The following is a 23,641-nucleotide window of genomic DNA, read 5'->3' on the forward strand; positions in this document are numbered from 1 at the left end:
CCTCTAATTTAGCCCTCCTTTACTGACCCATGAGTTTCCTCCCTTTTGTGGGTCTTCTGGCTAAACTGGAAATGCAACACACTCATTCTGCCCTATACCTGCCTGGTGTAACTGCATTCATACAGATCTGACCAGTGAAGCAAGCACATGTTCCTCATTCACAGCAATGATGAATCCTTACACTGAAAAAGTTTTGTAGCACTCTCCTAATCCTGTTCCTTTTTTTGCTGTCTCCAAATTCAAAGAACAGTGGAGTCCCTTCCTGGAAGGATTCAGGACAGAAGACCAGAGCTGAACCTTGTAAGTAGAATTAAATCACTGTGTACCAAATTACACAGGCAAGAAACAATGGAAGAGTCCGACTGAAATATGAAAGGAAAAGCAAAATATATGTGTATCCTAACAGCAGTTGTACTGCCTCAAATCCCAAGGTCCAATTAAATCCAGTACTGCTCTAGCATGGGGGGAAAAGGAAATGAGATGTGTAGGGCAGTGGACAATGTCCTCCCAATTCCCAGCAGTCAGATACAAGGCACTTTCTCTGCAGCCTGAATGGATTTTTCTTTCACCAGGTTCTCTGCATGGGGTTTCTGAAGCCATGTAGAAGTTCTGGGCATTTGCAGCATTCAGACAGACATGTAATCAAGGTACACAGATGAGAGTTCCCAAAAGCCATGCTGTACTTCCGTTTAGATAGTATGTTTGCATCACAAACCACTTCCATATGCCTGAAGCATAAAAGATTTGCTATCTGTGTCAGTTTCTATGATGACTTAAGAGGCAATTTAGTGTTATCCAATTGCTTTAAAGTCTTGTATAGGGTGAATTTGCACAAAGCCTGAGTAATGGCCCTTGTACAAGGCTGAATTTCAGCATCCGATCTGCACAGTAGTATATTGTTACCCTTGAAATGAGAGTCTGCACTGCTAATCTATGGATACGCCTTACAAACTCATGGTTTCTGCCCCTTCCTTGCACACCTACACATCCTTCCCTACCTCGCAGTAAGTACCACAGTACACTCTACAACATCCCTTGTATGGCAAGAATAGGAGGAAAAAGTTTAACTGCTTGTAATTTGGGCAATACGATTTCTCCATGTCTGAACACACAAGTCTGACACCACTGCACCACAGTCTCTGATTTGCTGTCAGTTCAGTGAGACTATAGCAGTTCCTTTGTGTCCTGTACGTACTGTTTTCTCCCTTGAATTAACTTGCTTTCCCTCACTTCAGGGCAACGGATGCTCAAAACTCAGGCAACTAAGAATGTTATTACCTGCGTACATTGTGCACATTGCCATAAAGCATGCAGTACCACAGCAGGAGTGCCACGAAGACTTCTTAACCTCAATATGCAGACGTAAAGCCGTTCTGTCAGACTACCACAAAACAAAGGACCTGCACAAAACCTATGAAATGCAGCAACTTCAACTATCACACACTGTTTAACTTGTGTGCATCTTGACTCTGCTTGAGGTAAAGGCTGTGATTTTTAAAAAAGAGGGAATTTGGACATGTCAACTATTTCATTTTGAAAGTCAGTATCCAAGCCAAGGCCAATGTGTGGAATTTTAAGTTATCAAATAATTACAGAATTCATGAATTCTCAGGATGGAAATACTTTTTCATAGACCATACTTTGCATTGCTTTTTGCTAGGTTTGCTTTTCCAAAGCAATCCCTTACTAAAGGTTCCATAAAGGCTCCATCTAATGTGACAGATGGTCTCTGCTCTGCAGAAGCACCTCTGGAGGTGCTGTAGTAGTGTTATCTACACCACCCCCATTCACATAACTAGTCATGCAAAAACTACCACCACAGCATCCAAGTTACACTTTTACCTCTCTTCAGAAAAGCTTTTCCTCTCTGATGACTTACCACAATTACCTTTTCTAGTCATTAACAAGGCAGAAGAATATATAAGCTACTCACTCCCTCCCTTTCAGGTAACCAGACTAGAGGCACGCTTGCCAGAAAACATGGAAAACCCCCAAGCTTCCTGCTCAAGAGCAGCTGCTGTGAATAAACAGCATTAAGCAATAACACAGCAGCTACTGTAAAACAAAGTTAATATTTATAGAAGCTGGCTCACCAAAACAATCACGACACTCTAAAGAAGGACCGTACAAGAGCGATATCTGACGTTCTGTATTAAAAATATATATCTTCCCATATTAGTCTTTCAGTGTGAAATTTTACTTTATTAAATTTCTAGCTTTCTGAAGAGATTTTGCCTTTCATTTCTGCACCTGCTGCTGACATTTGTGCCTTGTCTCTCTCAAGACACACGGAAATAGCAACTGAAAACTTTTAAGTGTTGAAAATGGGAAGTATCAAGGGAACTGAGATCATTGAGCGGCATACACTGCAAAACAAGCTAGTAATAGGACAGCTCTGATCAAACGACAATCATTATCACACGGATTTCCTCTGCAAAGGAATATCATGAATGAAAGTCCATAACAGTATTTTCTCAAGAAATTCAGATGTTTCATTTATTAAATACAGACAAAACAGGGTATAAAAGAGGTTTAAATCGTCTTGTAATACTACTTGAGCTGTCGTGCTTTTTATTCCAGCAGACTTGTTATTAACCAACCTGGATGTCCAAGATTATTTAGGAGTTAGTCTCTAGGGCAATTAGCAAATTGCAAAGAGTGGTTCACACATGCCTACAGAACTGTGAATTGGTTTAAGACTCCTGAAATAACTTCATATTGCAAAGAAGGGAGAGAAATGAGAATATAACTGTTGGTTCAGAATTCAGCTGCCTCTGTGCACAAGTCAACACAGAAATATTACAAGTGACACAATTACTAAACATTTTTATTCAGTAGAACAATCAGAAATTTAAGGCAGTGGGGTTTTAGTGACCAAAAGCCATAGGGAAAGTCATTTAACAGTAAGAGACAAAAATTCCATGCACATGAACCGACTCCTAAATTCTCTAGTCGAGTAAAACCAGGCCTCCTGATGGAGGAGCACGGAGGCCATAGGGTAACATCTGCAGGGAAAACCAGAATGGCCTTTTCCTGGACCACAGATTCTCAGACACAAACAAGTCAAACCCAAACATCTATTATTCCTCATGGAGGAAATTCCACCATGGAGGCACAGCAGGAGTTTGTCTTACTGAAGTCATGTCAACACTCTGAAGAAGTTTGTCCTTTGTATCCATCTATAACACTCAGGGTATTTGCACCATCAGTGAGTACATCAACACACTAGAATTTAAACCAGGCAGAAGACCCCCACAATCCAAACCACCCCCAAAAACCCCAACCCCCTACTTTAACACATATATGCAACCAGAAAATTCAAACCTGAAATAACTCCTGCTGCGTGTGCAGTTCATCCACAGAAACAACACAGCGGTTCTTAGGAGACAAATATGCAGTAGGAGAGCTTACAGGCCCCAAGAACCCGGGCAGATGGGGAAACTTTCACCACAAGCCAACAGAAACCCCAAAAGAGAAAGCAGAAGTCACCTGCAAACATGCAGTGAAAGCAAGCATTCTTCCTTGTTAGCAGTATTAATAACTATTGCAGCTCAAACTGCACACAGCAGACACATTTTGTTAATCCTATTGTTAGCAACTCTCAGTGCTGGGGGTTTTAGAGCCCCAACCGACATTCCTTTGTCCAACAAAGAAACGACTGTATTGCGCAGCAAACCTGACCAGACCCCCCAGTCACCTTGTTTATGCTGTAAACAAACAGTATCCTCTGCAAATGCTCACAGTCCTTTACACAGTAGCTTTTACCGAGAACCTGCTGCTCTACCACTGTGTTCTACCGTCACAAATGTCAAGTCCAGGCACAAGATTCACTGTCAGGTCTCTGATAACCCACATATGATTAAAAAGGGATTTATTTCAACGTGAAGCTCAGGAAAAAGAACACTCACAGCAGCGAGCAGTGAAAAGCGTTGTTGGTGGTAAAGACACACTACTATTTGTGAATATTTGTGACTGTAAAACACCCTGACACCGACCGCGCGGGACGAGGCCGCTCTTACCACAGGAGCCCCCGCCGCCATTTCCCCACCACCTCAAGGCCCGTGGGGCGGGAGAGGGAGCGCCCCCTGGCGGGCGGCGTGGAGCGGCTCCCGAGCCAAGGGAAGGGAGGGCCGCGGAACCAGAACCGCCACCGTGCCCCGGGAAACGGCCGGCAGGGGCAGGAAGAACGCCGCGGAGCTGGGGAACCAGGCGTGTGCTCGGGGAAGCCGGCCGCCGGCAGGGCAGGGTGTGCTCCCCACCCCGCTGTGGGGGAACCGAGAACGATCTCCCACGGTGCCGCGCAGCCTCTGCGCTGGCCGCGGTCCCCAGCGGCTCCTCACTCGCGCCGTCAGGCCAAGCCGTGGGCGACAGCTCCCGGGCCTGCCCCGTGCCCCGGTCACCCCCGCCCAGAGCCCGTTCGGCGAACGCGAGCAGCCCGGAGGCGTCCGACCCCGCAGGCCCGGGCGGAGGGCGCGGGGGCGGTACCGCGCCGGCAGCGCTGCCCGGAAGGCGAACCGGCGGCCGTTCCCACAGCCGGGCCCGGAGAAGTGGACAGCGCCACCAGAGCCCGCAGCAGCCCCCGCTCCCGCCCGGCGAGGAGAGGAGAGGCGAGGCCCGCACCCTCCCGGCAGCGCCCGCCTGGAGCCCGCCACCGCACCTTTACCGCCCACGCGCGGCCATCGCCCCTTTAAGGCAGCTTCCGACTGGAGCGCAGCGCGCGGGGGGCGCGGCGGCCTCCGCCCCGGCTCCGCCCCCCGGTATAAGAGCCGCGGTCCGCGCGCGGCGCGGCAGTGACCGGGCGCTGTCGGGGCTCGGCGCATGCGTGTCGCGCCGGCGGCCGCGCAGGGACATGCGGAGCTGCGCGACACTGTCGGGGTAAGTGATGGCCCCCGCGGCGGCGCCTCCCGCTGCTCGTTGCCATGGCGGTGGGGTGCCCCCTCCGCCGCGGCCGCTCCCGCCCGCCGCACACCTGAGCCGCCCGGTGTTGCTCGGCCGCGGCCCGGGGCCGCCCCCGTACGTGGCGCGTCGGGTCCCCGCCGCCGAGGAAAAGAGCGGGTGCCAACCCGCGGGTCGCCCGGGCCGCGGCGCCAGGGTTGGCCGGGCCCCTGGCACGGAGCCGCGGTCCCGGCGCGGCCCACGCCAGCGGGCGCGGGGTGTGGGGGGCGGATGGCGGCGGGCCTCGGCCCGGGAGGAGCGCTGGGGAGGAGCGGGAGCGCGGTTTCTGCCCTTGCGCTGTCGAGAGGGTGGGGAAGGGGCACCGGGAGCCCAGACCCGCCGCTGAGCCGCTTACCTGCGTGGTCGCGTCTCGGGTCCCCGCGGCGGGGAGCGCGCCTCAGGCAGAAGCCACTCCGGGTGGGACCCGCGGTCAGGGGCGCCCGGAGCCACATTCCTGGAAATGAACGTGGCATGCCACGCGTTTTCTGCCAGCCCCGAAACGGTATCAGTGTTCCCTCGCACTCGCCTCGGAGCTGCTCCTCCTGCTCCTGTGAGTAAACAGAGACCGCATTGCGGGATCGGGCTCTGTGCTTTGCACTCTAATTTGGGATGGCTTAATTTAGAATAAACATTTCTTCATGGCCTAATACCCCAGTACGCACTCCTGTTCGATTTTCTAAAATAGCCAGTCTGTGGTGTTTAAATCTGGAGATAGCACTGTACCCCTAAAGTATTTACAGTGCCTCTCTGGAGCATGTGTGCCTGATGCAGACATTCCCCATGTTGGCTACACAGAGGGAGCAGTCCAGAGCGACTCTGAGGCTTCAGTGGTCTCGTGTCACTAGTGCATAAACTAAGGACCCTATGCTGAAGCAATAAGCAAAACACTTGCTAGGCTTGATCTAAAGATAAACAGTACTTAAGTATACCTTGATAAACTGGGTGGGAAAGGCTCTGGGGGCAAGGTCTCTTTGTTCAGTTTGTGGATACCTGAATCTGTCATACGAGAATGACAGGTGAATGATGCCTCTACCTCACAAACTTTTCTGAATTGGATTTATAAGCTGGTCAAGCTTTTAAAGAGGAAACCATACTGCTCATTCACCCCTGTTACTTTATGCACAGAGCTAGTTTTCCTTCCTTAGCAATTTACCTACATGGGACAGTTTTTTGTTTGGTTGGTTTTTGATACTAGAAACCCATCTTTTGAGGGGGCATATGTTCTGGGTGAAGCCCTGTGTCTGCCATCCCCTATAATACGGGAATTACTCCGTAAGAAAACAATTCCACTTCTCTGTAGTGGAAAACAGAATTAAAACTTATCACAGCGTGGCTAACGCTATGGTTATGACTGAGTCAGCTATACAGGAATTTTTATTTCCTGAATGTAAGCTGGATATATTCACATTAAAATTTTCAGGAGGGTGAAGTACCATACCTTAAGCATGCATCTGAAATCTGACAAGCAGAGGCAAGGCAATTGTCCTGCTATTTAATTATTAGTTTTCTACTGGCAATTTACAGGTTCCTCCCAGTCGCTGTGTAGGACCGTGAAATGGCAGCCCAAATATTAACTGAACTTAAACTCCCCGATAAACTGCAGTTTTTTGAATCTATTCAGAAATAACTATTGTAATCTAAATCAGTTGTCTGCTGTTCAGTTCATTCGTCTGCTTAAATTTATGCCCATCACCGCCTGGCGTATACCTGTAGAATTAATATTATTTGCAACCTCCTACGATTTGAGAAGCATTTTTGTCCATCTTGACTAAGTGATTATAGTCGTAAGCTTTACACCACAGAGCGGTCTATTTCTGGTTCGCAGAACGTGTAGAAGAATCTCTCAAAGCTAAGATTATGCCTCATTTATAGAACAACTATATTTCCTATACATGGGAAAATCTCCTGAGGTCTGTATTGAGCACGATTAGGTTTGTGACTCTGATGGACACTGAACTGCACTGTGGAGGTTTGGTGCATAGTAAATAAGATCTAAGTATTTTAAGCATATAGAGTTCCTGAAAGTTACACTAACAGCTCTTAGGGCTGTGTAAAGTTCAATTAGCAGTCCAAAATACTTCACTATTAAAAGAGGTGGCTCTATCTCAGGTGCTTACGTTAAATAGAAAGTCAAAGGAAAAAAGGAAATTACATCACATTGTCAAATAAGGAACAGCTAGCTGGAGTGGATGACTTGTAGTGCAAAAATGTGCCCCTCCTCCTGTGAATTGCTTCTGAGATTTGTTAAAGATATGTGGCAGCAAGGTGAGCAAAAATAGGTGGTGGATTTAAGGTGGCCACGTTTCTTCCCCTCCCGAAAACAGTAAGTAGGTCTTAGTTCCTCCCTTTTCTCTTTCCCATTTCTTACAAGACATCTAAAAGCTGCCCAAAATCTGTGCAGGCATTCAGAGTTCTGTACAGCAAATTGCTGTGTTCCATAGCCATTAAGTGAAACATTCTAGAGCATGCTTTGGTCTGCTGTGCATACCAGAAAGGTTTTCTTTATTACAAACCTGACTCGCCTCAAACATTTGGTTGCACTGGGGCTGGAAGAGCAAGGAACAGAGTAAGAATCTCTGTGTGATCAGTGATAGGCACTGAGCTAAAATACATTAAATGCTTTTTAAGTTTCTGAACAGAGGATTACTGTTTCTGTAACAGGTATTTAGGGACACATATCCATATGAAAATTGTGTATTTGTGATGTTTTATAACTAAACTTTGTCTCTCAAAAATTTTCCCATGTATTCCCATATACATTCCTCACTATGTAGCGACCCTACTGTTTATGGATACATTTGACCATTTTCAGCTTAGACACTTCCATCCTATTATTCATCACTCATCAGTTCAAGTTTGAAGATATATTTAGCCTTATTAAAAAGATCAATCTCATCTCCAGTATTTAGAATATAATTCATATTTGTTAATGTGAGCAGGCATGAATGATTAAGAAGTGTCTCCTTTGCAGTTACCTGTCTGACAGTGGATGGTGGTGATAGCTTCTTAATGCACCGACAAACCTTTGAATTGCCCTGGCTTGTAGCTGCCCTGTAGTAATTACTAACCATAGACTGAACTATGTTTCTTTTGAATAACACTGAAGCTGTAACATCTTCAAAAGTGCTCAAAGTATTTCGATCTTTCCAAGTGCTACACTCTATGCATAGCTGGGCCAACAAGCAGAGGAACTGGAAACCCATTTTGTGCAAACAAGCATGAGATTCAGAATGCTTCAGTTACTGCACCGTGTCCATTTTCTTTAGCAAACATAGCTTGATTTGATTTCTGGTGAAGTTCAGATCCTTAAGTGTTTAAGGAGGCAGGACTGGACCAATGCTTACAGTGAAAACTGTTAGTCTTTATCTTCATGACTGACTTCAGAAAAAAAATTAAGCCAATTACTAGAAAATAGCAGCTCCTCAAGTATGTACAGCTTAGCTTTAGCAAGAGCACTCTATAAAATCCAGAGTTTGTACTCCTCGATTACACGTCCTCATGGCTCCCTTGTAAGACATTGGTTCTTCAAACAAGCTTATGCATGTTTTAAAATACAAGCACCAACTCTCCAGACTCCAGTGCAAAAGTTAACTAGACGATTTAGTGAAAGAGCACATGCCTTACCTCCGTGGTACTCCTAGCTGAAGGCATGGAGGACAGTTTCATAACTGGCCATTCAGGAGGCAAGTCACCTTCTGTGGAGTCACAAAGAGGGTATTGTTAGAAGGCAGCAAGTTTTATGGCTGCAAAACCGGCACTATTTTTAAAAAACACAGTTGACTGAAACAACTGAAAATTACCTTTTCCCAGAGTAAGTCAATATTTAAGTCCATTTCAGAAGTCAAGCTTAGCATTCAAGACAGATTTCAGAGGCACGATTGTGCAACTGTCAGTCTCGAGAGCTGAGATTTAGACAGCATTCAGAAAGCTGACACAGTAATTAACTAGCAGTGGTTCTGGTGTGGGATCTGATGGAGGACAAACCCTGCAAGCACATTATATGTGTTCTCAAACTGAGAGAGTGTGGCAGTGCTGCCACCCCCCATCTAATTTTTTAATATCATAATCAATGTCTTGCTCATGGCCTTGTTGTATCTTGTATGTGTGCTGCGATGGGGTGCTATTGTTTGCTGACTGATCAGTGTTCTGCATCAGTGATTTTTCAACTTGGGACTTGCATTTGACCTAAAAAATACACTGAAATGGAAGCACAAAATCCTTCACAGGCACTAGCCTTAAGTTCACTAATTCGTTCTCTTTCATTTCTTTTGAAGATTCATTGCTAATAGGGTAGGATCTGTGAGGCACAAAAAAAATCACTGCTCAGTACAGTGTGAGCTGATGTGATGGATGTTTTATTTGTGAGTTGTGTTAACGTGATACAAAGTCATTTTAGAATTGGTGCTGTGCTTGTATGGTGCTGCTTCAATTCTGACAAATGGATTTCTCCAGTCTTCTGTCCCCCCTAGACAAGGGTTCTGTTTGCACTTACAGAATGGGAAGAAAGAGCTGCTGTTAGAAGACTGCTAGAGATTCTGAAGTCATTTGCTAATCAAGGACTATGGTATTGCTTATTGGGGCTGTATGTTAGTATTTCATTTTACTATGAGAATCTGCAATTCCTGTTTCTGGGAAGGGTCCAACTTGACTGGGTAACATGAAAATGTCCAAGGCTAAGCTAGCTTTTAAGGAGATTGTCTGAAAAGGAAGAACATAGTCTTTACTAAAATCAGGAAGGCTGAAGTAAGTAGGACTAGGACTGTAATAGCCTGCTGCAGCAGACACACCACCAGTTTATTAGCTGTTGTTCACTTCTATGAAAGTTAACAGCCTCCTGTGTAGAGTTCTTAAATGCCTGGCTAAAACACTTTGTATAATCCCACTTCCTTTGACACAAGAGCAATCACAGGATCAAGTTAGGATCAAGAAAACCATCAGACTCAAAGAATGTGGTTAGTTCTTGCGCATTATGCCACACATACAGTTAGAAGCTGTTTTGCTTGTGTGATCAATCCTGGACACAGTTCACAGTTGGGAAAGCAAAGCAGAGTTGTTCTTTCTCAATCAATTGTTTATAAAAGGCAAATAGTGCTGTCAGACTGCAAATTAAATCCTGGGGCACCTGGTTTCCAGCCCTGCTTAGGAGTCTGCCCATCCCTCATATTGCAAATAAGTAGTATGGATCCTTCCTCTTAAAGGACAGGAAGATTACACATCCCCACAGAATGCCTGGTGTTGAACAGATTTACCATAAGCTATTTATTTTCTGTACCCCATTTTCTGGCAGTACCATACTGTGAAGGGGGTTTCTTGACACAAAACTGCACTGATGCAGCCCTCAGTTGTTGACTGACTTTTCTTTAGGTGGAACTCCTTTCAGGTGGTAGGAAGAAGGAAGCTCATGTTAAAAAAGAAAATGGTCATATATCTGATTCTCAAGAGATAAAAAACTGTTTTGGGTGGGTTGGGTTTTTTGTAGGTTCTGGGCTTTTTAAGCAGCCATACAACACTATATTGTACTTGCTGAATTTAGGATATTTGGGTAGATGAAGCACAGACCCAGAGAACTTTGCTTATAGTCTTGGCCTTAACGTCTCCTGCCTTCAGCATGTTGACTGCTTTTATGCTGCCCCTCTTCCCCAGTCCATTCTGAATTTCCCAAAGCAAGCCCTACGAGTCAGCCTGTTCCTTAGACTATGATTACTTGTTCAATATAAAGCAGTTGCCAACACATTTTTTCTGTCATAAATGGGCCAGATAAATGTGAATACAGCAGGAGAATTTAAGATGAGATTCTTTTACATCACTAGACTTCCAGTTTGAAATAGCTAAAAGGCTTAAGGATGATCTAAGGATCTTAGTACTTAATAATAGTGGCTGCTTTATATAAAAGAAGTTTTGGATTCTGATTTAAGTAGTCAATAATGCTGTTTATTGGAGCAAAGGCCATTTGTTAGGCTATTGAAGGTTAAACCAGACTAGGCTGTTAGATGTTGGCTACACTGGAAACCATCAACTCACTAGCAAAAAGACACAACTAAAGATACATGGCTACTAGAAAGTTAAAGAGATTGTGTTGGAAGACGAATTTTGCCTAACTAAGCAGTGTATGTGCAGGAACTGAAGTTGTTGATGCGCAGTGGTCATTAATGGTTTTACTGAATGTGGTTTTCTTTCTTCTATGCAGTTGAATTCTGTAAGAGAAGTTGCCTATTTTTTATGCTGTAGTAGTTTGGCAAGGTTTTCCTATTGGCAGGTACCAGGACAGAGGCCTTTCCAGAGAGCTGTTCAGCTCCTCCAAATACTGACATTTCAGTTGAGAGATGAACTCCTCAAGTTTGCATTTCTGATATTTATGTCCTCTCTTTTGAAGGGAAGGAGAACTTCAGGAAACCTGTCAAGGACTGACTTTCTAGGCTTGTGAGACATCACCAGGGAGCAGTGCACAATGTCAACTGCAGGAGTTGCTGCTCAGGAGATGAGAGTCCCATTAAAAACCGGATTTCTTCACACTAGTCAAGGCATGGGGAGTCTGAAAACCTGCTGGGGTAGCCACAGTGGATTTGAAAAGTGAGTGAAGCTAAAATTTCATCTATTGCATCTTCATATAGATGCGATGAGCATGATGAATACTTACACCAGTGCTACTGATGGTTTATTTACAGTGAAGACTTCTTTTTCTTTTAGTACTTTCTTTAACGTGGACCCTATAGCAGTGGCGTATAATTTGAACCCATCAACAGAGCCACATTTACCATCCATTGGTAAGTATAAGGATGTAACACATTTGTATTTACTTAGTCTATTGGATTTGTCTTTGGGAAAGAAAAGGTAAATCTTCAAGTCTTCACTAAGACACTAAAAGCTTTCTCCTTTCTCATTCTGGATATGAGGCTGCCCTCTGGTGACAGGATGCAAGAAAATGCTGCTATTCAAGCCCAACAAAAACCACAAACCGTTTTCAGTAACATGGTCAAGTTAAAACAAACAAAACCACTCTTTTCCTTGTCCTTAGAGGCCTCTCAGTTGCTGTTACACTTCAGACAGAAAAGCCATTTAGTGAAATAGCAGTTGCTCTGTCATAGTCCTTTTCTGGGATCTCTGTAGCTGTAACTGTTCTATTGCTGATGCTCGGGGTCTCTTGGGCTACGTTTTTTAACTGGAGGACTGGCCTAAAATAGTAAGGTAATCAGCTACTCTCTTAACTAAATACATAAATCTATGACCAGAAAAGATCCATAATAGCTACTTTTTGCTACCAGAGCATTAAGCAGACATTACTTATTGTTGCACTAGAAGGAATTAAATGTTATCTATGCAGTGGCAAAGTCATGCACTAGAATGTTACTTGGAAGAGTGTTTCTGAAGACTTTCTCACTTTTTTAGGGCACTCTTCCAACCACGCTTCTGTGAATGACCACACCTTTGCTGAAACTTGCACCCAAGTCCCAGCTCAGAAATCCAGTCCACCTCCTGTAAGTCCCAAAACTGAACAGCCCATTTCAAGATATGAAGAGCATCTCGTTCCTGGCTTCAGTAAACTGTCATTAACCATGGGCTGTGTTTCTGAAGAAACACCTCCTCACATGCCAATAAAAAACGGGCCAATTCAGTTTCTGTCTGCATCTTCCAGTGACCGGAGTTCCAGGCCACTGCCCCCTCTGCCTATTTCTGAAGACCTTACTCCAGATGAGGTTGACAGGGAGGTGGAATTCCTCACTAGCTCAGACACTGACTTTTTGTTAGAAGATTATGAACTTCCTCCTTTTAAATCCAGTGCTCCAAGCCGGCGGAGCTTTAGGGGCTGTGGACAAATCAACTACGCATACTTTGATACTCCAACAGGACCAAAACCAGAAGATGCCAACCCTACGCAAAGCCTAAGTGGATACATATCCAGTATTTATCCTCCTCCACAGCAGCTGCATCGACGTTTGCGAAGGTCCCATTCTGGGCCAGCTGGATCTCTTAACAAACCAGTAGTAAGACTATCTGGACACTTAAACAGGTCTTCTCCAAACTCTGATGAAGATAAACCAGAGATTCCACCAAGGGTTCCCATACCTCCAAGGGCTCTCAAACCGGATTACAGAAGGTGGTCAGCAGAAGTTGCTTCTAGTGCATACAGTGATGAAGACAGGCCTCCAAAAGTGCCCCCCAGAGAACCTTTGTCACGCAGCAATTCCCGCACGCCAAGTCCCAAAAGCTTGCCATCATACCTCAATGGGGTTATGCCCCCCACCCAGAGTTTTGCACCTGATCCTAAGTATGTCAGCAGCAAAGCTCTGCAAAGACAAAATAGTGAAGGATCTTCCAACAGGGTCCCCTGCATTCTTCCGATCATTGAAAATGGTAAGAAGGCCAGTTCAACGCACTACTACCTGCTGCCTGAGAGGCCTCCCTATTTGGACAAGTATGAGAAATTCTTCAGAGAAGCAGAAGAAAGTAGCTCTACCACAGAGGTTCAGTCGTGGTCTGATGACTGCACAGCCACTTCAGCCCCAGCCAAACTGGACTCAAAACCTAGAGTGGACATAGCTGGTCATCTGAAACGGAAACATCTGTCCTATGTGGTTTCTCCGTAGCCTCTGGAAGCAGGGTCTCAGCTCAGTTGTTCAGGATGGAGCTCAACTTTATCGTGTTACAAAGTTCTTCAGGTTCTCAGATAATGAAGTAGGACCAGTTTGTCCCCCGAGAACTGGAAAGTGGATGTAAAGTCCCCTTATGCTGCGTATCTCTGATATGTTTCTTAAGACTTTTTTTGTCTTGGTATGTATAGCTGAAAATCTACAGAGATTCCATAGAAACATATAGAGAGGTAGTAGTCACAGTTGGCCAGTTATATGCTACCTAGATGAACATATTTGGTAGTCATGGTATTAAAGAATTAAATCAATCTAGCTTTGCTTACGAGTCACTTACAAAGCTACAACAGGGCAGATAATGCAGTACAGGTTTTGTATCAGGCATTTCCAAAAGTGCTTTCACACAGGAGCTCTGCTGAGAACAGACTCTGTCCTCTTAGACTAGGATATGCCAACCTGGTGAGAAGGTAGCTGCAAGATCTGATATCCACTTCAAGACTTGGCAAGCATATTGGAAGTGCATTTCGAAAGATTAACCTATTTTACAACTTGATTTGACACTAAGACTTCTAAAGTGAGTTAGGTTTTGTGGATTCTTTCAGTTGCTAGACAACACTTGGCTCAATTTTGCAGTTTTTCCTAGGAGAGACTTGGACCAGCTACTGCTAAGCCTCTACTGCTGCTCTTTTCCTGCTGGATCCTAAAAATGTGTGAAAGTGGCCTGAAAGTGGCAGAGGATACGAGCAGCTCTACAGCTGCTATAGGGCAGGCAGCAACAACAACATGCTTACCTAGAGTCTGGAATTCTGACTGTATTAAATACAGAAACACAGCACAAGCTGGTCTTGTGGTTTGAGTTCTGTTCAGTATTTTAAGGGAGGAGAAAGATATGAGGAAAAAAACGTGATTCCATTTATGAACAGTGTCAGTCCCATCTCTCGCTGCTTCAGATGCTGCTTCTTGCTGTTCAGTTTTTCCTCATTGTGCCTCAGCAATCCATTGTTCATTGAGGTGCCACATTTGTGCTTTGGCAGTTTCTCGTGCTCATTTTGATTACATTTATCCTCTTGCGGATAAGCACAAGAGACAGGGTGCTCCTTAACGGAGGTGCAGAAGATGAATGTGTTCCTCCACAGAAAGAAACAAGCTGTTTACAGTTTAAACTGCTGAATGAGGTGTTTGAGCTATTTTAAAGCTTAATTTTTATTTGTTTTAGTACAAACTAAATGAAGGTGAAATACATGCTATAGAAATGCACTGATATTTCTGCATTGTGTACAGTATTGAATAAAAAAAATCACTTTGTATTTTGAATATTGTCATGTCTTGAATTTAATAAAGTTATAAAATATTTATGATACATTTTGGGCTTTGCTTTATTGAACAGTGAATGCAGTTGTGCATCTGAATGATGTTAAATGTGTAGCAAGTGTTGAATTCAGCTTGCATTTAATTCAGATTTCTGCAGGAGTGTTCAATAGCTCACATTGCACACCATTGATTTTAATTCCTCCTTCCTACCTGGCAGCACAGTGTCTGTAGTTCTGTGCTGGCAATAAACCATCCTGCAAGACTGAGTTATTCAGCCTATCATTTCCACATTCCAAGGTGGAAAATGTCAAATGGGTATTTGCAACCTTCCCCTTAAAGCTGAGCAGCTTTAACCCTAATGCTTCAAGTAACACTTTCTCAGTTACAGAGTCCCTGCTGCAGCAAGCAGATTGACACTGCTAAGCTGCAGCTTGTTCCTTGTTGATTGTGGCTTGGCACAGACTCAGTAGTTGTCATTCTAGAACTCAGCCTAAAACGAACCAACTGCCCTGTTACTCTCTTACAGCTTTTGCTTCTGGGTCCCACTCCATTCCCAATACTTGGAACCCTCTTTTTCAGCCTAGGTACCTGTTCTTGAACAGGCTACTCTTTCCCCCTTACCTGGAAGCACGTGAATTCTCCAAAGCCCTCATCTCAGTTTGGCTCTTAATGGCATTTACTCTCAAATTAGTAGGAAAGCCACTCTTGGATGGAAGAAAGCTTCCCCATGCAGATGCCCCACAGAAAGCCCTTCCTGCTTCCTCAGTGAGACTGGTTTGGCTTAAGGCACTTGGGGAAAAGCCACACTGTGAAACTAAGCCCTCTTGACAAGGAGGCCAGCCCTGGCATTCTGTATTCCTGGATGTACAGGGCATTGCATTTGGATAAGTAAAACAGCGAGTCTGAGCCACTGCCCCTGCTGCCAGGTCTCACTCCCTGTTCTCTTTGTGAGTACAGCGATGGGGTAAGGTTTCTGTCCTAACTCATTGCACTTCACACCTGATGGTATTGCTTACTGACTTGCACTTCTGAAGTGACTAACAGCTGAACACAGCTTGCGTATCAAAGGGGGCATTTGTTTCAATTTCCCCAGCTCACACCCTGGCAATGCACTTTCATTTCTGCTAGCAGTGGAAGTTCCCTAGTCACTGGGCAAAAATCTTTTCTGCTAATGCAGCAGCAAGACACCTACTTCCTCAGAATAAGAGCTACTTCTGAGTACAAACTTCAGATTTATAGTGCCGAAAAGCTTAAAAACCTGGTGCAGCTTGTGCTTTTGAATGGTCTGGCATAACCTCTCCTAAAATTCCAAATTCCAGAAGACTTTTAACCTAATCCCCATTATAGTTTTTTGTCAGAAGCAAAAGCTACATTCTCCTTTCCTGAAAGCTCTGGTATTGTCTACTCAGTCCTGAGCATTTAAATAAAATAGAATTAGTCTGTAGTGAAGCTCTTTCCCACTGTGTGTCAGCTGAAGAACAGCACAGTCACAGCTCATTCCAGAAGTTGAATTATGAATCTAAGTTTAGTACGACTGTAACTGAAGTAAAGCAGATTGAACCTGAATTGAAAATAGCAACTGCTTGGCTATGAGCAAGACATTCAAGCAGGTTAGAGAGCTCACATGCCTCTTCACTATGAGGAAAGTAATTTATAGGCAAGTCTTGAGTATTTCAGTAGCTTCCCCGTTTACCCTTTAAAAAATCAAAGTAATAACATTTCACTGAGGACTCGCTCCACAGTTCCGTGGCTGTCTCTGGGTGATGGTAATGGGGTCACTGACAAAGGCAGGTCAAAGCCTCACTTGTGTGTTTCTTGGACACCAGATTCCTGTGCTTTGGGGGACACAGTTTGCATGATCCAAGGAGTGTATTCCATTTTCCAAGCGAGTAATTAATGCTGTAGAGCTGTGGGGGAAGCTTTGCAAGTTCTGGCCAGAAGACATTTCTCTGCTCCTTCCCTGGCACATGATAAGACTTGTCAGGACACAACATGCTTTTGCAACAGCCTGATCGCATTTGAATATTTAGAGCTTGGGCTCACCTGGGCAAGGCCTGACAGTGCCTCTGAGGAGGAAGCCCCTTGCCAGATCCATTTGACTGGAATAATCACACTTCAAAGTTGTTATAACTTGATACACTGAGGCCTGAAGAGTCAAGGGATTTTGAGTTACAGCAGGGAAGAGAGACGTACACCTAGAGAAAGGCAAAGCTTCCCTCAGCCTCCTTACTGAAAGAGGGGGTTTCTGCTCACCCCCAGCAGTCTCTTTCTTGCCTCAGTAGCACTGTTGTGACCACCCAGCCATGGGTGCCAAGAGGCAGTGGTTTTCCATTTGCTCCCAGACTGAAATAGCTGCAATTGCCCCTGTACTGAAACTTCAGAAGAGCTCTTGCTCTTGTGTTTCCTCCTGCTCCAACCTTGGGTTTCTTTTTAAGCAGTTTTTAAACACTTCTAAAGTGGTAGGTTTGACATGCTAAAGGAAAGCATCCATCTAGTCCAGGACACAGCCACCAATTTGGCAAGGGCAGTTATTACAGCAGGGAGTAGTTACTGATGGAATTCAAACTGAGTCTTGTCAGGAACTCAGGGTTAAGATGATGACCAGATCAGTCATGGTGGAATTCCCACCCTTCAAACTCATGATTACAGACTGTGGCCCTTATAAACACTTTAAATACTATGACAAGCTGCATGTTAAATACAGAGTCTCTAGATTACCATCAAGAAGGAAACTTAAGGTAAGTAAGGGTAGCAAGATGCATAATTTCACCTCTAGTAGGGTCTCTGCAGTTAAGAAACTCATTGACTTTGTGTGTGTGTATGGAGTCGTCCTGGGGTAAATTTAAAGTAGCCTAATCTTTTATTTTCTTGCTAGCTTGCTTACAAAAGCACTTCTATCCATTTAAAATTGAAAACATTCAGCAGAATTTCTCATAGCTCCTTGGCACTGAGAATTCAGCACATGAAGCTTAATTATACTTATTAATATTTGTTAAATATACTTATTAATATTTGTTCATGGCGCTGCAGAGATTTCTGGCTGCTGAGCTGGTGATTAGCATTTGTAAGCTGCAAGAGGTGTTACCCCCACCCATCCTGCATTGTAACTCAGGCCTTGCATAATCCCCACCCAAATGCCTATTTTCATCCCCACAGCTCATTATTTTTTCTGAATCACATATGGAAGACACACCCATGATTGCTCATAGACTGGTGCTATATTATGTATATATTGGTGTGCACCTTGATCCCAGTTGTGGTTAATTTTGGAGAAGGTGTTAGGTATTCCAAATTGTAAGTGGCATGCCACTGAAACATGGGAACCAGCACTGCTATTCATTTCCTTACAAAGTGATTCAGAGGAAGAGATGCTTCTCTGTGTAAAACCTGCAGCTTCTTGCTGAAGATTAAAACTGTTGCCCAAAAGCTGTTATCATGTGGAAGCCACAAGAAAAGAAGAGAGCAAATATACTGCCATGAAACACCAGAGAAAAAAACATGCTAGGTTACCCCACCATTGCCACCCTGAATCTGCTTGAGGATGCTCACCACTGCACATTGAGCCATGGTGATAAAATACTAAGAGGCCTTCCATGTACCAAGTCCTGCATCTAACATAGGATCATGAAGCCTGGCTCAGAAGGATGATCTGCCCACCACCTACCCAGGTGACAGAGAGGTATGTTTCTGTCCCAAAAATATTCATTGTACCTTTGTTAATGTGTTTATTATGCTCACAATGTCAAAGGCACAGACAGCACTAGCAAGTGCCCTTCTGAAAGGCAACTGCAACACACAACCAGCCCCATACACTTTGCAGTCTTTAGGCATAAGGCTCTTAGGGAGCTTAGCGATTTCAGGGAAGTTCATACTAAGGACCACATCAGCCCATGCCACGTCAAGTCCAACTGCTGCATGGCAAGGTGCAAGAGAGACATAAGCAAACAGCCAGTGAACCTTTGCAGGGTTACTCATTGCCTTGCAATCCCTACGTTGTCACTTACTGGCTGCTAAGCAACGTCCAGAGGAAAAGCGAGACTCCATCCGTATTAGGCTGCGCTTGGCGACTTCATTTGTCATCTCTCACGTTGACAAGTTAGTCAAGAAAAGTTTCCCTGCATCCTGGTTGCACGCCCCTGCACTTAGAGCTTAAGCAATTTGAATTGGGACTGTGCTCTTGTGATGCAGAATCTACATCACAGCACGGCACGTGGCAATGCAGAGGCCTCTAACAACGCAGGGCGGAGGTGAAATGACAGCACACACCCTGACACGTTCTGTTGCTCATGGGATTTAAATAGCCTGAACTGCTTTTGCTGCTGGGAGGGAGGGCTGCCGTTTCACAGTGTATTTTCTCATCATGCTGTAAAAGCCCAATGAACTGAAGTGGTCACTACCTTAAAAGCCACAGCAACAGACAGCCCTGCCTGAGACATGCTCTTGTAAAAATGGGTGGTAGTGAGGCGAGTGCCAGTGAGCTCCTGCCTTCAACAGAGGCTGATGGAGAGCTGACATGGAGCTGAGGATGAAAGACTAGCCTGAAGGAAGGATGAACTGTTTAGCTCCTAGCTTTAAGTGGCTTAATGCTCGCGTTTCGTAAAGACCAAAAGTCTAAACATACATGTTTTTAAGAGTGGAGAGACCACGTTAGGCTATTTTTGCCTAGAGGTTTTATCAGTCACACACCCAGCAGTATTGCTCTGTGGAATAACCAAGGACCCCATCAATCCCGAAGCAACCCTTCCACTGGAGGCACAGACAACCACTCCCCTGAGCCAGGGACAGCAGGCACAGTCCAGTCTTAGCTTCAGGTTACACAACGTGGCACACAGGACTCGGCTCATGACTGCCCAGCCTCTCCGGCTGCTGTATCTGAACAGGCCATTTACTGCCTCTCCCAGGCCACGCTCCTCCTGTCATCTGAGCTTAATCAGACCTACACAATCAAAAGCAGTCTCCACAGTAAACCAGGATGCACTGCACGCCCTGAAGCAGCGCAACGAGTAAGGCGGCCGGTTTACAAGCAGTCCAGTTCCTAACACCTGAGCTTTACACAAGGTCGCGCACAAGGGAGCGACCCACGCAGCACACACAGACCACGGACAGGGCGCGGACGGTCTCGCTGTGAGGATCCGCCAAGTGCTGAGCAGTTGGGGCTCCGGGCAAAGCTCCGCTCCCCCCGCGGAACCCAGGGCAGGCAGGGGGTGTGCGTGTGGCGGCCGCCGCACGGGGGCGCGCTGGGCCCACGCCAACCGGAGGCACCGCGGGAGCAGCCACCGGGGCCCGGCAGCGGCGCTGGGCTCCTCCGTTTAATCACGGTGAAGGGGTTAATGGCCCGGTTAACGGGGGTTAATGGCCCGGTTAACGGGGTTAATGGCCCGTAGCTCCCCGAGGAGGAGAGCACCCCAAAACCAACCCGCTTCCTTTTGCTCCAGGTGTTTATTTGGGAGCTGATGGGAAAGCCCATGTCTCCGTAAGCCCATACAGGATGCTGGAGCTGCATTATTCCTTGACTTTCCTAGTGGAAGCGCTCATTTCCCTTCTGCATGACTGAAAGGAACAGAAAGCACGCTTTTACAAACCACAGTGGGAAAGCAACCAATTCACACATCAGATGTGGCAACGAGAGAAGCTGACACAGATAAATGCATCCTCTGTGGCCAGTTCTCTTGGAGACAGCACTTCCCTACAACCCAACAGGAAAGGTCCTCTTAAAAACGGCTGTGTCCATCAGCAGCCAGATTTGCCACCACTCAAGGCAGCCTCCGACCTGCCAGTCACCATCTTGCCCTGCTGGGGACTTCAGCAGGAGAGGACTTTTTCCACGTCATATACAAAATAACACAGGAAGAAGTGGGAGCCTGAGGCTAGAGCTGTGCGTGTGCCAAAGCAAGCAATGCTTTCTTAGGAGAAGTCATTATAACTTGAAAATGTTTCAATGTACAAAAGCAGGCAGCTCCCAGAGTTACAGAGCAACACGTGCAACTTAGTGGTTTTGAAACTACATAGAGACTTGCCTCCCAAAATAATTAACCAGAACTTGACAGCACAGAGAAACCAAGCACCTAGTTTAAAGAACTGCAGCTGCAAAAGCCTCCATAGAAATACACCTCTCATGAGGACAGCAATTCAGAAATTCCTAAATTCTAGAAGCAAGATCCATGAATAGAGTGTGTAAGAACTAAAGTATCACTGTTGCCAGGAAATGATGTTGTATTGCCCAGCCCCAAATCCTGTATTCTCTAACAGCAAACACAGCAATACTGACTAGCAGAGAGCAACAGCAAAACAGAGCCAACAGCAAGAGCAATGCCAGACAGGGCACCACCCACAGTAGTGAGGGGCACAGCCCCACCATACCTGAGCAAGGAGAGCTGAGCATGTCCTGCAGAAACACCTTCAGCCAGCAGCCCCATGGCTGACCACCCGGCAGCTCTGGAGCAGGGGCAAGCCCAAAGCCAGACCAGAAGCCCCTCAACAACTCCAACTCATCAAAGACCAGAGCTAGCCCAAACCTTCAACTTACATAGAGCTCCTGGGCCACAGGTGAGGGTGCTGAGAGGGCACAGGAGAGGTTCATCAGGACCATGATGAGCTCTCAGGGCCCACAGCTGCTGTTCAACCCTGTAAAAACTGTTTCCAAGCTGTTTGAAGGACTGATGGTCACTGCTCTACATCAAACTTTACTCCCTCCTCCCCTTACCATTAGTGCAATGGCCTTGAATTGCTAAAGGTACTTAAGTATCTACAGGACTAAAAGGGCCATGAACTCTACATACAGAGGAATTAAGGTTGTACAAAGGGATTATTGTTGAAAGCACAAAGGTTCTAGAGCCACTAAAGAGACTGAGCACAACACAGAGTTGTGAGCAATACCTAACTGCTGTGCCAGTAAGTGGAGCCCTCAGTGCACCCAGACAACAAAGAAACTGAGTTACCTAAAAAATAGGGTACTGGGTTTTACAAGTCTGAACCTGCTTCTAGAGCTTAAAATGTATGTCAGTCCCGTTTCCCAAACTGTGGCCAGAAAAAGACAAACCATAGTGCTGCCTACTCCCTTAACTAGTGATCTACTGCATAGAGTACTTGGGATTCAAGAGAACTGGATTCTATCCCCTCATCTCCAGGTTGTGTGGCTGGACCTGCTCTGCATACAGAGCTTTGCTGAGCATCTATGCATGCAGAGAAGTGGTGGATACTTCTAGAACAGCAATACATCCTTTCTTCAGGCTGTGAACGTATGTTATGGTAGGAATGCAATGCTTGTGATTGTCTAGTTGGCACCTTCCTACTTTTCTGGTACATGCTTATCTTTGCAAACAAGTCACATGTTATCCAGGCTGCTGGAAGGTAAATCATTTTTTACCCTTTTGCATCGTTTGTATCCTGCATCACAATGCATCTTCTTGTTGAAAATGATCTGATTAAGTAACTGTTCTTTGCTCTGACAGTCACTGTGGGTTTCATGCCTTGTAGTTAGGTCATAGCAAATAAGATGCATATTCAAAATGGCTAGCAAGCTGTCCAGGGCTTGTAATTACTCCATGAAGCATATTCCATTGCGTACTTTTATGGCTGTAAGTACTACGGTTCAGGCTGTTTTGCATCTGTTACGTGTTGTTTCTGTCTCCACCTATTTTAAAGGCAATGCTTTTCTCTCTCTAGAAGAGTATCCTTTTTCTGTTGCTCCGAGGGACATATTCCTGGGTTAGGATTTCCACCTGCTCACAGTGCCGTGCTGTGTACTTTGCTTTTCCTTTGCGGAAAGAAACTTGCCAAAGAACTGCAGCAGAACCAGACTGCTCGCTCTCCACCTGCTCTTTGTTTCTCCTGATTCAGAGCTGCTGCTTCATCTGTAACCTCCTTAATTCTGAAGGAAAATATTTTTCAGCATTTAAAGTATTCACTGCTGGCACTAACATGTATGCCACCTGTTCCTAAGTCTTATAATACTTCTCAATTCAGTAAAAGCGCTCACTCTCAACTATGCATTGAAGCCTACACAACAACCAGAATCTTCTTGAGAGATGATACAAGGCATACAGATGATGCTAACCGACTACCTTCTCGAACAATGGACCCTCCAAATCCTCCGTCAGGGAACAAGGTGGTAAATACTAGTTACAGAAGAGTGGATGCACCCTCTTCAGTTAAAGCAAAGTTCTCTGGCAGAAAATACCCAATCACCATAGGCTCCTAAACTAAAGCCTGACAATGCTATAAAGCAGTACTACAGCCCAGGAATGCCCAGCTTTTCCTGTACTCTGAATCATGCCCACTTACAAACAAAGTGCTTATTCCAGATTCTAGGACAAAGAATCCTTCCATCATTTGCTTTACATTTGCACGGCAATACCAGTTAGATGTGCAGATTTAAGGAACAAACCTGTCCAATCTGACACAGATTACAAGTTTTTGCATATCTTGAGCATCTTTCAAAGCTAGAGAAACATATGGAAGATTTCTTAAACAAATTAGAGGCAGAGCACACAGCTAAAGCAGTTCTTCCAGTAGGGACTAATAACGTAGACATTACCTCATTCTAAATTTGCAAAAGGACCTATGTATTTCATTACTAAAATGCAGTAATTGAGAATGAACTTGGTTCCCATTAAAATAAGCAATCATAAAAGGCACCTATAAAGTAATTTTCTGAAGTACTGACTGTGCATTTGAGATGCATGCTGAACTATGTCTCCAGGAGCTGGGGTAGTCCAGAGAGGTGCCACCTTGTTAGCATGATGTGCCAGTCATGTAAGATGACAGTGCCAGATAACTACAGTTATTTGGTAAAAGAAAGGGAGCAAAAC

General features: G+C 45.2%; 2 protein-coding genes across 7 annotated transcripts in view; one reads left to right on the top strand and one right to left on the bottom strand.

The window, feature by feature from the left end:
* SLC45A1 (solute carrier family 45 member 1) overlaps positions 1-5,375 on the bottom strand; it is a 57,095-nt gene extending 51,720 nt beyond the window's left edge. The window contains exon 1 of one of the 2 annotated variants that reach the window (XM_062614445.1): positions 5,291-5,375. The gene's annotated coding sequence lies outside the window, so the exon portion shown is untranslated. Of the gene's footprint in view, positions 1-4,657; positions 4,787-5,290 lie in introns of those variants that run through there. The other variant, XM_062614450.1, reaches the window with a different exon arrangement.
* On the top strand, positions 4,765-14,880 carry ERRFI1 (ERBB receptor feedback inhibitor 1). Of its 5 annotated transcripts, none has more exons than XM_062614452.1 (4): positions 4,765-4,875; positions 11,309-11,505; positions 11,623-11,699; positions 12,322-14,880. In XM_062614452.1, the coding sequence occupies exons 2-4, from the start codon at positions 11,384-11,386 to the stop codon at positions 13,518-13,520; spliced, it is 1,398 nt and encodes a 465-aa protein (XP_062470436.1). In that variant the 5' UTR covers positions 4,765-4,875; positions 11,309-11,383; the 3' UTR covers positions 13,521-14,880. The 5 variants fall into 5 exon arrangements, with proteins under 5 accessions (XP_062470436.1, XP_062470438.1, XP_062470437.1 ...); XM_062614453.1 differs by lacking the exon at positions 4,765-4,875 and adding an exon at positions 5,360-5,485; XM_062614454.1 differs by lacking the exon at positions 11,309-11,505 and having other exon boundaries at positions 4,792-4,875.
* Positions 14,881-23,641: the final 8,761 nt, after the last annotated feature.

The sequence above is a fragment of the Pezoporus occidentalis genome, unplaced genomic scaffold (assembly GCF_034315485.1).
Source record: "Pezoporus occidentalis ecotype Australia unplaced genomic scaffold, CSIRO_AGI_Poc_V1 ctg176, whole genome shotgun sequence".
NCBI classification, from domain to species: domain Eukaryota; kingdom Metazoa; phylum Chordata; class Aves; order Psittaciformes; family Psittacidae; genus Pezoporus; species Pezoporus occidentalis.